The sequence below is a fragment of the Tursiops truncatus genome, chromosome 15 (assembly GCF_011762595.2).
Source record: "Tursiops truncatus isolate mTurTru1 chromosome 15, mTurTru1.mat.Y, whole genome shotgun sequence".
NCBI lineage: Eukaryota > Metazoa > Chordata > Mammalia > Artiodactyla > Delphinidae > Tursiops > Tursiops truncatus.
The window spans coordinates 44,424,275-44,441,946 of NC_047048.1; the positions used below are offsets into that span (position 1 = coordinate 44,424,275).

The 17,672-nt window shown below is 44.6% G+C and overlaps 1 protein-coding gene across 9 annotated transcripts in view; it reads left to right on the top strand.

The window, feature by feature from the left end:
* LOC101321628 (kinesin-like protein KIF16B) overlaps positions 1–17,672 on the top strand; it is a 278,548-nt gene that overhangs the window by 125,201 nt on the left and 135,675 nt on the right. For all 9 annotated transcript variants that reach the window (XR_002174849.3, XR_012326207.1, XR_012326206.1 and 6 more), the window contains exons 13-15: positions 7,246–7,365; positions 8,544–8,595; positions 10,496–10,633. Coding sequence is in view for 4 of the 9 variants with exons in the window: in XM_019927579.3 (XP_019783138.2) it covers positions 7,246–7,365; positions 8,544–8,595; positions 10,496–10,633 (310 nt within the window). In the remaining 5 variants the exon portion in view is untranslated. The remainder of the gene's footprint in view (positions 1–7,245; positions 7,366–8,543; positions 8,596–10,495; positions 10,634–17,672) is intronic.

Here is a 17,672-nt window from a genome sequence, read left to right on the forward strand (position 1 = left end):
TGAAGAGGGCCGTGAGCTGGCCACTGAGGAGGGGAGGCCGGGGTGGGGTTCCTAGGCCTGCACCTCAGGAGCTGAGTCAGTGAGGACTCTAGAAGCCCTCCCCACACCCTCAGATCTGGGGAGGAACACGGTGATTTTCCTCTTCTTATGGAGGAATCATAGAAATGGCGGCAACTGGGATGAAGTGGAAAGCAGAGCTGAGTCTCTGAGACCAGGGAACCTGAGAGCCAGTGTTCCCACTGCAGTGGGCTCTCCTTGCAGGCAGGAGGAAGGCGCCCGGTGGAGGATATTTAATGACCTTTGTTAAGAGAGGCCAGAGCCCAGGAATTCGAACAAAGCCTTTACCGTGCCTCAGTTGAGACCTCCTGGCCCTGTCACTCAATCTGGCTAGAGAACGGTGGGTAGAACACAGACCCACTCAGTCTTCAAACTAGAAAGATCACAGATGGGGCAACAGTAGGAAAAGAGCCAAGGAGTTGCCTATCCTGTGTTGGAGCAGCAGAATTTCCGGAGAGATACACCTGAGCACACACAGATGAAGAAAAAAAGTAAGGCGGTTATATAAACATAGGTGCGGTGGATGGATGGATAGACGGACAGATGGATAGGCAAAGAGAAAGAAAAAACGGGGATATAGCATGTAAAAGAGAAAACATCCGGAGCTAGATGAAAACATACCTCAAGGCATAGAAGGGAAGTCCTTACAGTTGTTTCATTCTGTGGAACAAGTTAATGAAAAGTGTGAATTCAGTAAACACAGCAAGATGATTAAAGGAGAATGAGATGCAAAAAGAGAGATTGCAGATCTACAGAAAGACTGAGGTCCCAAACAACAACCACTGCAGGACCAATAAATAAAATTAGAAATACCAAAGGAAAGAATAGATGCCACTGAAATCAAATTACTAAAAATTAAAGGCTTGATAGTCTCAGTGAACACAAGTGAAATGATCATGACATTAAAGCAATCAGAAGTTAAAAGATGAAAAGACAATGTACTGTAAGGATAATTGGCATCCCTGAAGTAGACAGTCAGCATATGAAACTGAAAATGGAATATAAAACAAGGTAACTTTCAGGAAATGAAAAAGAAACAAACAAAAGAACTGAGTCTGCAGATTAGAAGACTGTATCGTGTTACGGGAAAATTCAGAGAACAGAATGTTTAACACCAATACCTATCCTAATTAAGCTATTGAATTTCAAAGGTAAAGGAAAAAATCTTCAGACATCCAGGCAGAAAACCAAATTACCTGCCATAGACCAAAAGTCAGGCTGGCTTCATATTTCCTTAGTGCAGCATTTAATTTCTGAAGAGAGTGGAGCCGCCTACCTCCTCCACATTCTGAGTGAGAGAGGAGGTATGAACACGACCCAGAGTGACACAGCTTCGGTGTCGTTCAGGTGCAAGGGCAGAACGTGGATATTCTCAGACATCTATAAGCTTGGGGAATGGTACTTAAAACCAAAACACATAGGAAAAAACGCAGACACAGTGCTGTCAACCTCTAAATGTGTTTTGTAACGTCTTAACTTAGAAGCATATTTTAGGAAGTGTCTGTTGTAGTGAAGAAACATTTGGTTGAAATTCAACAAATACTTCAGTTGCTTTTCTCCTTCTGTTAAATTCAAATGAAGTCACATACAATTTTTTTTTAATTAAAAAGCATGTATGCTAGAGGAAGGATAATTTCATTTTTTGTGAAAGTCCTCCTGTCTGCCTGACCCCCTCCCTCCTCCTCATACCCGCACTGGGCAGGTGCTCTAAGCCCTGGCTGTGGTGACCCCTCCTCTTCTGATCAGTGCTGTCGGCCTCGGGTTTGCAGAAGTTAAGTGCTCTTTCTGCTGTGAGGCAACTCCATACAACGCTCCTAGTTAGGGAAGCACATGATTCTTCAAAGACTGAGTTTCCACCAGAAAAATTCTGACAACTTAGAATCACTTACAACTTACAGTGCCGAATAATCAGCACTTCTTGAGTGACTGCTCTGTGCCTGGTGGAACCATATTCCCCCCACGTACTCCGTGTGAGGAAGCATGGTTTCTGCCCTTTGAGAACCCTTAGTTCAGGTAGGCCAGACACGTCGCCAAAATTTTCCCAGTATTTCCCAAGCAAGATCTGGCTCTCAGGAAGGCTTCTTGAAAGGGAAACATAGGCTTCTTATTGACAAGTTTTTGTCTTGATTTTCACCTCTTTATTCAGGAAGATTGTTGCATTTTGACAGACACAGTGCTGGATATTTGTTCGTTTTTTAAATTAATTAATTATTCTGGGCTGCGTTGGGTCTTCACTGCTGCACACAGGCTTCTCTGTAGTTGCGGCGAGTGGGTGCTACTCTTTGTTGCGGTGCCCGGGCTTCTCATTGCGGTGGCTTCTCATGTTGCAGAGCATGGGCTCTAGTCATGTGGGCTTCAGTAGTTGTGGCGTGCGGGCTCAGTAGTTGTGGCTTCCAGGCTCTAGAGCGCAGGCTCAGTAGTTGTGGTGCACGGGCTTAGTTGCTCCATGGCATGTGGGATCTTCCCGGACCAGGGCTCGAACCCGTGTCCCATGCACTGGCAGGCGGATTCTTAACCACTGCACCACCAGGGAAGTCCCCAGTGCTGGATTTTAAGGATGTGATATTGTGATGAAAAGAGGGAGGATTCCTGCTGAGTCTAATGAAGGGGTATGGGGGTTATATGGGACACGCCCAATGAGCCAGGTCCTTGTGGCTTCTCCCTTTGATCTGGGCAGTCCTGCCGGCCACTCACCTGAACCGCCGGCAAGTACCAGAGGATTTGCTGCCACCATCTCAGCCCTTGACACAGGTTTTAGATTTAGGGGTTGAAAAAAACTTATTGAACGTATTTTTGGAAATGTGATGAACATAATGTTTGAGTGGATACTGTCTTTTTATACTTTTTGTCAGGCGGTAGTTTCCTTTTTATACAAATATTGGTTGCCAGAAGCTTTGTTTGAATACAAAATATGTGCAGCTGTACATATTTGACCACTTTCTTTTTCTGGGACCCCGTGTGCCTGGAGTTGGGAAAGGGATCCCCAGCTCTGTTCTGTTAAGTATTCCATCTTATCAAAGAGGTATTTCATCATTTATGTATGACAGTAGGTGCCACTCAATAAATATTTTATAAGTGATAGATATTTTTGTGTGAAATTACTTTTTCACTCGAACAATGATTTAAACTCCCGTTTTTAGTTTTATGAGGTGACACTTTTATAATATCATATAGTGAATGCAGCTTGAATGTCGTAGAGCTTTAGGGCAGCATTAATCATAAATTTATATGCTCCCATTCCCAATCCTGAGAGACTTTTTCTTAATTCAGATATTACCCATTCTATGTATGGATGTGTGTGTGTGTGTGTGTGTGTGTGTGTGTGTGTGTGTGTGTGAATTTGTGTGTGTGTGTTGGGGATGGGTGGGGACAAGTAATGCTTTTGACCTAATGGCTCTGAAGTTATGAATTTCAAATGATTTTCTAAGTCTATGAGATTTATTTTAAGGAAGGAAGAAAAAGTGCTTTTCAATGGGTTAAAAAGAAGAAAAGAATATCAGACTAAACTGGGATGTAGTCCAAAACAGTTTCTCTAGTTTGAGTGGGAGCTATTAGAGTTTAAAATACTGCCTCCCCCCGCCCCCTTTTGGTTTATTGTCCACTTTTATGCAGAAAGAAAATACATATGTCTCTGGACTTAGGAGAAACAGTCCCTCTCCTTTTCACATGGATCTGGAAGCCTGGAGCAGTCCATGGCCAGGAGCCACCTACCGTATGTGCAGCGCTCTCACAGTTCAGAGCTAGCAGGCCTTGTTTCATGAGATGGGGCTGTATGATTAAATTCTCCAGTGTAATATATATCTTTAAAAAGAAAAATCACAGACTTTCCACTTCTGTTTGAGCTCTGTGGGCAAGAGGAAAAGCACGAATTCTACCGATGTCGGAGAGGCAGGAGTCGGGGTTGGTTTAGTTAGAGCGCTCCTTGTAGCCAGGATTTGCAAGGGCCTTGGTGCGGCATATCAGGATGAACGAAGTCTCCGGCCTCCAAGCCTGAGGTTCTGGGCCCCGGAGAGGAAGCCCGTCTGATAAGAGAAGTAATTGAAGAACAGTGCTACGCTTCATTTCCTTTTCTTGAAGTTAAGTTATGCATTGGTCATTTTCTCTGCGTATCTATTTAATGGTTGTTAAATTAAATTGCTTTCCCTCAAGTGGTGATTTTTATTTATTTTTTAAACCATCTTTTTTCCTTGCTCCGCTCCATTGCCCTCTGGCCCGACTCCAACTCCGCGTGTGTGCGGTGGAGGCCCCAGTGTCTGCAGAGGTGAAGGCTGGGGACTTCTCTCTCTCCCCCAGCCCTTTCCCAGAACCTCCCAGGGTCCCCTTGTCTGCAAGGTTGTGAGATTCTGAATTGTTCAGCTAGAGAATGTAGACTGTTTTAACATTTAGATGATACAGAATCCATTTATTTGATCCAGGAATATGAAGAGTTCCACTTTTGTTTTGGGCAGCTCTGGGCTTTGGAGTCCAGAACTGTGCTGTGCTCAGTGTGTCCCGTCGCAGGAGTGGGTGAGGAAGAGGCTCGCTCGGAGCATCCCTGACCCGGAGCCCCCGTTGGCAGCACGGGGCTGTCTCCTCTGCTGCTTCCATCAGCCTGTGGTCACAGAGCACAGTGTCCGGCTCTTGGATGGGCCCCAGTCTCCACTCAGCACACCCCAACCTCAAGGCTGGAGTTTTCACCTTCACTCTTCTGGGGTTTGTCTGTTTTCCACCTGGGAATTGCCTCAAAGCCTGGTTTTTGAGGGTTTTTTTTGCCTTAGGGCAGATGGGCCTGATGGTGAAGGGCCTCTCAGTCTCTTCCTTGTGAGATTGCTCTTGACCTTCCTTCCTGCATCTCTCTGAACTCGGAGTATCTACCCACTCATTCATTCACTTGACAGATATTAATTGAGGAGCTCCTCTGTGCCAGGCACGAAATAAGGCACCGGGTTACATTCTAGTCAGGAGACAAGTGATAAACTTGTATATAACATGTCACAGAGTGATAATTGCTAAGAGAGAAACAAATCAGGACAAGAGAGGTTGGTGGCTGCTCTCTTGTGTGGGGTGATGGGGAGGGTGGCTTCTGAGCAGAGGAAATGAGGGCCGAGTTATGTATGAATTGAAGGCAGTTCTTCTCCACTGGGGCACACTTTGTTCCCCAGGGGACACTTGTCGGTGTCTGGAGGCATCTTTGGTTGTCACAACCTCGGAGGAGGGATGTGTGTTACTGGCGTCTGGTGGGTAGAGGCCAGGGATGCTCTAAATTTCCTCCAGTGCCCAGGGCAGCCCCCCCACAGTGGAGAATCATCTGCTCCAAAATGTTAGCGGTGCCAAGGTTGGGAAGTCCCGCTCTAGGGGAAGAGAAGGATTGACAGGAACAGAGGAAGCAGCAATGACCAAAGCCCTGAGGTGAGGGCCGGCTGGCAAGTTTGAGGAACAGCAAGGAGCTGGGGTTCCGGGAGAGGAGTGGGCGGGGGGCAAGCGGCAGGAGGTCAGCAAGGGGTGAGGGCACTTGGAGCTTTGTAGACCCTTGCAGAGACTTTGGGTTTTACTCAGAGAAGAGGAGGCCGTGTAATTGACCCGAGAAAAGGAGTGGCCTGCCCTGCCGTCCGTCTGGCTGCCGGGGAGAGCGTGGGCTCTGGCTGAGGCACGAGTGGGTGTGGCCAGGGTTACTGAGGCCATCCCAGTGAGGGTGATGATACTTGGGGCCAGGCAGCAGTGTGGTGCAGTGGTGTGTCGTCAGATTGGGGGCCTATTTTGAAGGTGGAGTCAACATCGAGTGCCTTAGGGTTTAGAGAAAGGAGCAAAGGACAGCCTGATGTTTGGTCCAGGCAACTGTAAGGAAGATTGGTGTTTACCGAGAAGGGCTAGTGTGCAGGTTTAGGAGGCAAGGGGGCATCAGGGCTGGTCTTTCAGGGTGTTAAGTGTGAGCCGCCTGCTTGGTAGCCCCACAGGTATACTGAGGCAGGCAGGTTTCTATACACGAGGATGGAGTTTTAAGGGAGAGGTCTGCCTGGAGATTTGAGAGTTGTCGGCATACAGTCAAGCCCTCCGTATCCGCGGGTTCCACATCCACAGATTCAACCGACCACCGGTCACAAATATTCAGAGAAAAAAATTTCAGATAGTTCTCAAAAGCAAAACTTGAATTTGCCATGCTCCAGCAAATATTTACATAGCATTTTCACTATGTTTGCAACTATTTACACAGCATTTATGTTGTATTAGGTATTATAAGTAATCTAGAGATGATTGAAAATATAGGGGAGGCTGTGCATAGGATATATGCAAATGATGTCCTTTTATATAAGGGACTTGAGCATCCTTGGATTTTGGTATCTTCAGGGGTCCTGGAACCAATCCCCCATGGATACCCAGGGACAACTGTGTAGATTGCAGGTAAGGTCAGGAGTCAGGATGAGATCATCAAGGGAGTGACTGTAGACACTAGAGTCCCTGGGATGAAAGACTCCATGGAAGTGGGTTCAAGAGAGAGCCGGAGGGGGGAAACTAGAGGACCTCAAGTAGGGAACTCTTTGGAGGTGGTTTTCTCTAAAGGGGCACAGAGAAATTGGTGGCAGCTGGAGGGAGATGCAGGGCCAAGGGAGATGGTGGTGGTGGTGGTTGATGGGAGCTCTGTAGCAGATTTGTGTGTAGGTGGGAATGATCAGTGGATAGAAGGTGATGCAGGGCACAGTGGGTCAGTTATCTCTGGTGCACAGTAGTGAATGCACAGGAAAGGGTTGCTTTCAGGTCCATGTGCAGTTTGACCCTAGTAACTGGAAAGAAGAACCAACAAGTCAGGAGACTTCTAGGTATTAAGTGAAATAAAGGTTCTGAAGAGGGAGAAAGATTGCTTTCTGGTCTAGTGGTCCTAGAACCTTTCCTAAAGAAGGCAGGGTTTGAACTTAGCTTCATATATATGTGTGTGTGCATGTGTGTATTCATATATACACATATATGTATGTATATATATATGAATCTGTATCAGGCAATAAATTTATTTCATTTTATGAGCTTTTTGTATGTTCCAAGCTCACTTTGCCCACCATATGCCACGATTTTAACACGAAGCTTACAATCCATTTTTCTTGCAGTTTTCTTGGTGAGAAATAAAACATTGTTCATTTTCGCACTCTAAAGAGAACCTAATACGAAGTTTTCTTTCCTCAAAGTAACCTTTTCCTTTTCTTTCCCTCGTAATTTCAGGAACAAACCCTGGCCCTGAGGAAAGAAGGAATTGGGGTCGTTCTGGATTCCGAGCTGCCCCATTTAATTGGCATTGATGACGACCTTCTGAGCACTGGCATCATCTTATATCATTTGAAGGTAGAAACCGCCTTCCTGGAACATTCTCATCTTGGTTGCAGCTTTCCCTGTGGACACTCGCAAGGTTTAGTGCGATACTCCGTGTCCACGAACGCAGCTACGACCCTGAAGAATATACAACAAATCCTTGAGTCCTTTGGGGATTCTCAGAAGTTCATTGGGATTCGGTGGTATTAGAAATTTCTGTTTTATGTAGTCCTAAAGCTAAATGAAGATCCGTTCACTTTGCCCTCTAATTTGTAGACTCAGCAAGAGGGAGGTAGGGGACAAAAAGGCAGACAGACTGAGGAAGAAAAGTTACCAGCACCCGAACTGGGATTTGTTGTATATACAGTTTCCTGGTCCCTTGTGTTAATTATAAAGTTGTGTCTCTTGCCTACATCGTTGGGCCTGGTCCCGAGCAGGGTATCCCTGTCAAGACAGCAGAATTTCCACATCAGTATCAGTGGTGGCCTCTGTAACCTTGACCTTAGTATCTTCTGTCTGATCCATGACTTCAAATGAGAATGGTGTTACGCTTGTGCTTTGAGGGCTCCCCTAAACCATATATATATATATATATATTTATATATATATATTTATTTATTTATTTATTTTTCCTTTTGTATCTGGTTTATTTCACTTAGCATAATGTTTAGCCATGCTGTAACATGTATCAGTACTTCATTCCTTTTTATGGTTGGATAATATTCCAGTGTATGTACCACACTTTATTTGTCCGTGGATGAATATTTGGGGTGTTTCCACTTTTTGGGTATTATGAATAATGCTGCTATACACATCAGCACACAAGTATCTGTTTGAATGCTTGTTTTGAATTCCTTTAGATATATCCTAAGCCATATCTTTAGGTACAAAGAAACCCCTGGCCACTAGAGGAGAGACTTGTCAGAAGGGATTGGGAACATCAGTGAGATTGCTGTCACAGGCAGGTTATTGATGGCAAAACAGGAGCCCAACCCTTGTCGACCCCTGAGCCTCAGGAGTCCTGGCCTTTTTCGGACACCACGGGCTGTTGTTACAGAGCCTCAGTGAACTCCAGTCGCACTGAGGCTGTGGCCTGCCCGGGACAGAGCTTGCCCACCCGTCACCAGTTTGCTTGGGCTTCAATGGAAGAGGAAGAAACAGATCATTCCTCATGTTCTTATTAATAAATTTTGCTTGACTTTTCTCCCTAGGAAGGTCAGACATATGTTGGTAGAGAAGATGCTTCAACAGAACAAGATATTGGTGAGGATCATTGTCCATTTCCTCTTCGCAATGATTTTTTTTTTTTTTTGGCTGTGTTGGGCCTTCGTTGCTGTGTGCGGGCTTCCTCTAGTTGCGGCGAGCGGGGGCTACTTTTTGTTGTGGTGCGCGGGCTCAGTAGTTGTGGCTTGCGGGCTCTAGAGCACAGCCTCAGTAATTGTGGTGCACGGGCTTAGTTGCTCTGCGACATGTGGGGTCTTCCAGGCCCAGGGCTCTTACCCGTGTCCCCTGCATTGGCAGGCGGAGTCTTAACAACTGCACCACCAGAGAAGTCCTCCAATAACTTTTTAAAAATCATTTAATAAATTTCTTTGGAATGACTGACATTGAAGTAATTATAAAAAAGAAAACGTTTCAAATACAATATTGATCAGTATGTGTATTTCTGTAATTTTGAACTCAGGTCAAATGACTAACACAGAACAGTTAGTTAGCGAATAAAATGGGACTGCGAGTCCTTTCCCCCACCCTGCATGCCTTCTATCCTCAGTCACGCCTTTCAAGGGTGCTGTTAGTTAAATCACTTTACTCTTGTCACAGTGGAAATATGCTAACAGGTACAGATAAAAGATATAAGACCCTTTGATGGGAAATCCTACCCAGTCGACATTTACCTGTGCAAGGATGAGGACAGAAAGTAGGACACACACGTACACAGCATCCACACACACACAGACTTCTGGCTTTCCCCAAAGTCTTTGTGAGGTACCCAGGTGAGGTCTTGCCAGGCTTTATACTATAGCATAACTTAGGGAATGCATGTGGTGGTGGTAGAGTGCGTGTGCATGTGTGCATGTGTTTGTGGCAAGGTGGGGATTGGCAGGGGAAGAATTATATCTTCTCAGCTGGTTTTAGAATTGCTGGCGATGAGCTTGCTTTCATGCCAAGTGTAAGCTATTAATCAAGCCAAAGCTCCCATTTCCTATGTGTATTTACTATTTATAGTGAATCTGGGAGAGCCGGAAACCAGTTCCTGGAAGTCCTTGGATTCAGCTGATTTTGGGTGAAACTAGGTGTCAGGCCTCTTCCTCTCACCATTAAACTATCAATACACGTGACCTTTGGGTTTGTTATAAATGCGGTAAGGGCTAAGAACACATGTTTCCTGTGAACTGAAAAGTCCAGTAGTGCAGTTCTGAGGAGAGTAGTGGGAGCCGTTGGCTTGTGCTTCCGAGAAGCTGGCCAAGAACTGGGCCTGAAATCACGTAGGTTTGTGTGACAGGCATTCATGTCCATGCCTGACCACTCATCACACACGAGCAGCTCAGGGTGGTCGGATGGGAGTCGGTAGCCCTGAGCAGCCACGTGCTCTGAGAGATCTGTGGAGGTCAGGTTCTCTCAGAATCGGCACAGGCTGTGGCTGGGTCATCTCAGGACTTCTGCAGACTTCCTCGGGCCTCCTAAGATCCATGCCCTGTCGTGTTCACCTTTTACCTTTGGTACGTGCTCCTGGAACGCAGTGTCGGTAAGTGTGGAGGTCACAGGAAATCCTTGAACCATGGGGCCCTTTTTGTCTCTTCCATTTTACTGTGACCTTTGGGTAACTGGAGGAGGAAGGTTATTTAGACTGAAGCAGGAGTGACTCAGTGGTATTCAGTTAAGACAAGTTACTCAACTGTTTTCTCCCCGAAGATGAAATAAAGGAACGTGCCAGAACTTACTCCCTTATACAAGGGATGTCCAGACCCACCGAGTAGCACTCAGGGGATGGGTCTGTCAGTTGATGCCAGGAACTGCTGAAGTTCAGTTTTCTCACTACACATAAATGTTCACCTCACAGTTTTGTATGGAAAAGAAAGAATATGAGAAAATAAATGAAGGTTGGGAATCATTGCACTAGCTACCAAAGGAAATCTTTTCTTCCTCTGTTTTCCCATCTTAGTTCTTCACGGCCTCGACTTGGAGAGTGAGCATTGCATCTTTGAAAATGTCGGGGGGACGGTGACACTGATTCCCCTGAGCGGGTCCCAGTGCTCTGTGAACGGTGTTCAGATCATGGAGGCCACGCATCTCAATCAAGGTATTGGCTTTTGGTTCTGAGTTCTTTGTATGTGTTGTTTCTAGAAAACAGGTTGGTTAGGTAATGGGGGAACACGTGCATCTTAGAATTAATTACACTTTAGGTGTAAGAAGGATGAAGACTGTTTGCTTCATTAGGCTGTTTTCTCTTTTGCTGGAGAACTTCTTTTTCTTTTTTTTAATTAATTAATTAATTTTTTATTTTTGGCTGCATTGGGTCTCTGTTGCTGTGCGCGGGCTTCTCTCTAGTTGCGGCGAGCGGGGGTTACTCTTCGTTGCGATGCGCGGGCTTCTTATTGCGGTGGCTTCTCTTGTTACGGAGCACGGGCTCTAGGTGCACGGGCTTCAGTGGTTGTGGCTGGCGGGCTCTAGAGCGCAGGCTCAGTAGTTGTGGTGCACGAGCTTAGTTGCTCTGTGGCATGTGGGATCTTCCTGGACCAGGGCTCAAACTGTTGACCCCTGCATTGGCAGGCGGCTTCTTCTTTTTTTTTTTTTTTTTTTTTTTTTTCGGTACGCGGGCCTCTCACTGTTGTGGCCTCTCGCGTTGCGGAGCACGGGCTCCGGACGCACAGGCTCAGCGGCCATGGCTCACGGGCCTAGGCGCTCCGCGGCATGTGGGATCCTCCCGGACTGGGGCACGAGCCCGTGTCCCCTGCATCGGCAGGCGGACTCTCAACCACTGCGCCACCAGGGAAGCCCCGGCAGGTGGATTCTTAACCACTGCACCACCAGGGAAGCCCTGGAGAACTTCTTTATAAAATGCCTGTTGTCTTGTTGAATTAAACATCTATATATTGACTTAAAAGTTGCTGCTGTTACGGAAATAAGACTTTAAAGGAATTTGTGAAGTTCAAAATGTGCTCTTCAAACGCAAAACCTTAACACAGTAGCTTCTTTTAATAATTTTATTACTTTGTTTACATTCTTTTTATGAATAGTTATAGTTATACATACAGGATCTGGTATCATGTCTTTTTTTCTTTTGAAATAATTTCAGTATTATGGAATATTTGCAAGAACTTAAAACAATTTATTTATTTATTTATTTATGGCTGTATTGGGTCTTTGTTGATGCCGGCGTGGGCTTTCTCTACTCTTCGTCGTGGTGTGTGGGCTTCTCATTGCGGTGGCTTCTCTTGTTGTGGACCACGGGCCTTAGAGTGCATGGGCTCCAGTAGTTGTGGCACGCAGGCCCAGTAGTTGTGGCTTGTGGGTTCTAGAGCATGGGTTCAGTAGTTGTGGCGCATGGGCTTAGTTGCTCCATGGCATGTGGGATCTACCTGGACCAGGGCTCGAACCCGTGTCCCTTGCATTGGCAGGCAGATTCTTAACCACTGAGCCATGGGAAGCCCAAGAACTTCTTTTTTTCTTTTTTCTTTTTTTTATACAGCAGGTTCTTACTAGTCATCTATTTTATACATATTAGTATATATATTGTCAATCCCAATCTCCCAGTTCATCCCACCACCACCACCCTCCCCCCTACTTTCCCCCCTTGGTGTCCATACGTTTGTTCTCTACATCTGTGTCTCTATTTCTCCCTTGCAAACCAGTTCATCTGTACCATTTTTCTAGATTCCACATATATGCGTTAGTATATTGTATTTGTTTTTCTCTTTCTGACTTACTTCACTCTGTATGACGGTCTCTAGGTGCATCCACGTGTCTACAAATGACCCAATTTTGTTCCTTTTTATGGCTGAGTAATATTCCATAGTATATAGGTACCACATCTTCTTTATCCATTCATCTGTTGATGGACATTTAGGTTGCTTCCATGAGCTGGCTATTGTAAATAGTGCTGCAATGAACATTGGGGGCATGTGTTTTTTTTTTTTTAATATCTTTATTGGAGTATAATTGCTTTACATTGTTGTGTTAGTTTCTGCTGTACAAAAAACAAAGTGAATCAGCTATATGCATACATATATCCTCATATACCCTGCCTCTTGCGTCTCCCTCCTACCCTCCCTGTCCCACCCCTCTAGGTCGTCACAAAGCATTGAGCTGATCTCCCTGTGCTATGTGGCTGCTTCCCACTAGCTATCTGTTTTACCTTTGGTAGTGTATATATGTCTATGCCACTTTGTCACTTTATCCCAGCTTACCTTTCCCCCTCCCCATATCCTCAAGTCCATTCTCAAGTAGGTCTATGTCTTTATTCCCGTCTTGCCTCTAGTTTCTTCATAACCATTTTTTTTTTTGTAGACTCCATATATATGTGTTAGCATACGGTATTTGTTTTTCTCTTTCTGACTTACTTTACTCTGTATGACAGACTCTAAGTCCATCCACCTCACTACAAATTACTCAGTTTCATTTCATTTTATGGCTGAGTAATATTCCATTGTATATATGTGCCACATCTTCTTTATCCATTCATCTGTTGATGGACACTTAGGTTGCTTCCATGTCCTGGCTATTGTAAATAGAGCTGCAATACGCATTGTGGTTCATGTCTCTTTTTGTATTGTGGTCTTCTCAGAGTATATGCCCAGTAGTGGGATTGCTGGGTCATATGGTAGTTCTCTTTTTAGTTTTCTAAGGAACCTCCATAGTGTTCTCCATAGTGGTTGTATCAATTTACATTCCCACCAACAGTGCAAGAGGGTTCCCTTTTCTCCACACCCTCTCCAGCATTTATTGTTTGTAGATTTTTTGATGATGGCCATTCTGACTGGTATGAGGTGATACCTCATTGTAGTTTTGATTTGCATTTGTCTAACGATTAGTGATGTTGAGCAGCTTTTCATGTGCCTCTTGGCCATCTGTATGTCTTCTTTCGAGAAATGTCTATTTAGGTCTTCTGCCCATTTTTTGATTGGTTGTTTGTTTTTTTAATATTGAGCTTTGTGAGCTGTTTATATATTTTGGAGATGAATCCTTTGTCCATTGATTCGTTTGCAAATATTTTCTCCTATTCTGAGGGTTGCCTTTTCATCTTGTTTATGGTTTCCTTTGCTGTGCAAAAGCTTTTAAGTTTCATTAGGTCCTATTTGTTTATTTTTGTTTTCATTCCTCTAGGAGGTGCGTCAGAAAACATCTTGCTGCGATTTATGTCAAAGAATGTGCTTCCTATGTTTTCCTGTAAGAGTTTTATGGTGTCTGGTCTTACATTTAGGTCTTTAATCCATTTTGAGTTTATTTTTGTGTGTGGTGTTAGAGAGTGTTCTAATTTCATTCTTTTTTTTTTTGTGGTACGCGGGCCTCTCACTGTTGTTTCCTTTTCTGCCCTCCAGCTAGACGTCTTTATACTTTATTTATTTATTTATACTTTATTTATAAAGTATATAAATATATATAGCTTTATTTATACCACTCTTTCATGTTCTTCCTGTGCTTGTGCCCATGTCTGGGCCGAGCAGTGAGAGGACAGAGGGGAGAACAATAAAACAACTGGTATCTGCCCTACCCTCCTGGGTCCATAGCTTCTGGGATTGGAGAGAGACTTTCCCCTGCCTCCCAGATTTAGGCATCTGTGGACCCCCTGCTGCCACCACTATTGCTGCTAGGGGACCCTCTCCCTCCTCCTGGAACCAAAACTAGAAGCTTCTCCTGGAGTTCTCTTTCACACTAATGTCAACTTTTGGGTTTCTTCCCAGATGAAGCCGGGGACACTGGAGGGAAACAATGGTAAATTCATCGTTGGTCAGTGGTGCTTTAGGTCCTGGTCTCTTTCAATCCACCCGCTTCTGTTTGTTTTCAGACCCCTCAAGTAGCTGCTGCACGTGTTCTGTCCAGGCTCTCAGGTGTAGCTGCATTCAGAGGGAGAGGCAGGTGGACGATGCTGTCCCATCTCGGGCAGAACCAAAACTTCTCCCACAGCGTGGCTTCAGACTGATGAGAAAGGAGAGATTTACCCAAAGCCGAGTTCCAAAATGAATGAATGTATTTGTCATAATGGTCCATGGAAAAAAGTGACTTAGATACAGAATTATCTAAAGGCTGGAAAGTGGGTGAGGTGGGGGGCAGGAGCAGCAGGAGACCAAGTAGCATTGGCTGCTGAATCTTGGCAAGTTTGTCCGGCTCCCAGATCCCAGACTGGTGGCGTGGATGTTCTGTGGGATGTGCTCACCCTTCAGCAGATTAGTCATGTGGTTGCAGAGGTGAAGGACAGCACAGTGTTTTTATAGCCTGGGGAGGCTTGGGGGTGGTCTGTAAAGAGGAGTTGATGAAGGTAGGAGACTCTTGGTGCTTAGGGAGAGGGGAGCAAGGGAGGCATTTTGGAGGGAAGGATGGGATGTGGACAGCCTGTGGGAGGCAAGGCTGAATAGTTGAGATTGTTACTAACGGAATGAGTAGTATTGTTAGTAACAAAGAATATGAGCTACTAGGTACCAACGGAAAGAGAGTTACAGTCAGCCCTCCATATGTGTGGCTCCACATCCCAGTGAATTCAACCAACTGCAGGTTGAAAATATTCAGGGAAAAATTTCCAGAGAGTTCCAGAAAGCAAAACTTGAATTTTCCGTGCTCTAGCATTTACATTGTATTTGCAGCTATTTACATAGCATTTACATTATATTAGGTATTATAAGTAAGGAGGATTGTGTAGGTTATGTGCAAATACTAGGCCATTTTATACAAGGGACTTGAGCATCCCTCGATTTTGGTCTTCCTGTGGGCGTCCTGGAACCATCCCCCATGAGGGATGACTGTGCTAATAGTTTGACCAGTTAGTGTAATGCCTTCTATTCATTACCTTAAAATTTAACATTTCATTGTCTGCTGTCTGGAATCATCCTGTAATTATCTCTTGTACTCAATCCATTGTCTTTCGGAAGGATGAGAGCTGCTCCGTATACTCTTTTTGTATCTCCCCTGAGGCTTTAAGAAGAAAAAATTGAGCTCACCCTACACCCACACCCACCCACACACACACACACACACACACACACACACACACCCCTAAAAATTTCTTTGGGGGGATGGGACTGGAGCATCTTGAAATTTTATAGAGCTCCACACTTAGCCCATGCACACAGTTGGGCAAATGATTCTTGTTGATTATTTGGCTGGAAATCTCAATAACAAAGATTGAAAATCAATTTTCTTTCTTCTCTGGCATCCCAGAATCTAATTGGGCAATTTTTACTTTGCCAGAAGTAAACAAGGGTTTAAGTGGTTTATCTGAAGCAGGATATTGCAAGTCCACATTTGAATTATAAACATTGAAAAGGAGAGGACAGGGCCTAGGTGGCTTTTTGGTAAGGTGTCACGTGCACTTACATCCTTCACAAATATTAACAAGCGATCTGATGGCATGCTGTATACCTGCTACCCTTGATGCTGAGTGCCTGTCACTCACCTGAGCCCGCTGTCAGCCCCAAGCCATGTGACCTGTTTGAATCCGTTAGTATTCGTGTGAAATTTTCATACCCACCACAAGCGCTGTGTCAGATCTTAAATCCCCATCTCGCTGCCCAAAGCCATTTTGAGATAGAGAAAAATTACTACAGTTCAAGTGTCTTAAAAGCCAATGTCACAAGGGTCCAAGGCCCTAGAACATATTACATAATCTGTTCTTAAGTATTGGCATATGTTAGTGGAAATTAGACTCTATCAGGGCCCCCAGATGGTGCCACTATCATAACTTATTTTAGTATAAATATCTTTAAGGCCTTTTATACGACTTGAAATTATCATACACAAAGCAAGTTTCTTTTTGCTTGAACTAGGAAACGAAATAAGAGCTTCATCCATTCTGCCTCACCCAACTTCTCATGCGATACCATTCCAGAACATTTTTCTGGACGGAGCTTCGCTTTTCTGACTGTTGTATCTAAAATGAAAACCTCTCTTTCACTGAGCATGGTTTAGCAATACGCTATATATCCTGTCTGTGTGTGTGTGTATGGTGGGGCGTAGAGGAGGGCCTTTCTAACGTATGATTAAATTCAGAATGTGGAGCCCTGAAGCAGAATTTCTAAAGGCCTCCTGGCTTTTGGCCTGTAAGCTCGTATTACATTGCATCATACCCTTTTGGGAATACAGTTGTTTTATATGTTCATATTAATGGTAACTCAGAATGAAATAATTCAAACATCATCACCTCAGAAATATTCATATGACAACATTTAATTTAAAACAGTTGATTTTTGTTTTTGTTTTTGCGGTACACGGGCCTCTCACTGTTGTGGCCTCTCCCGTTGCGGAGCACAGGCTCCGGGCGCGCAGGCTCAGTGGCCATGGCTCACGGGCCCAGCCGCTCTGCGGCATGTGGGATCTTCCCGGACCGGGGCACGAACCCGCGTCCCCTGCATCGGCAGGCGGACTCTCAACCACTGCACCACCAGGGAAGCCCTAAAACAGTTGATTTTTTTTCGTGCAGTAGCAGAATTAGAAAATCTCACATAAAATTTGAGGACTGTAATTAATAGTGATATTAATGATTATTATCCCTGCACTCCTTAGAAATCACTAGAAATCTTTTCATGTTTAATTTTTTTCAGTGTGCCTGAAATATTAAAATAGAAAATCAGTGGTTTCATTCACAGAGACTTAAGTGAAGCTTTTTTTTGTTGTTACCAAGTGTCTTTGTCTACCTTTTTATAATATCGTTTCCCCTCCATCCCCTTCTAAGATCGTCTGGAATTTGTCTGTCCTCAAGTATTTAACAGGCTCTCAAGTGATCTCAAAGATGCCATCATATATTTCAAGGAGGTTTAGATATACTCTAAAAATGACAAATTAAGTGCATCACAGAAAGTCCATGTGCTGTGATTAATCACATTAACCTCAGATCAGGGAGTCGCTCATAGTTAAGGAGAATTTAAGATCTGGAAGGAAGGCATTGAAGACTTGGTGAGGGAGCTGAGCCCTGGAGGGCTTACGCCGTCAGGCAGGACACATGAGCTGGGTCTCTTCCGAAGGCCTTGTACCGTCACTCACTCTCATTCATTCATTCACTGCCTTTTCCCCTTCAGCTTTTTGCTTTTTAAATATACTCACAAGTCTCCTTTAAACAAAAATACCACAAAATATCCCACAGGGTCTGTCAACTCCCGGCTCCAGCTACTACCAACTCTGTCTTTCTCTTC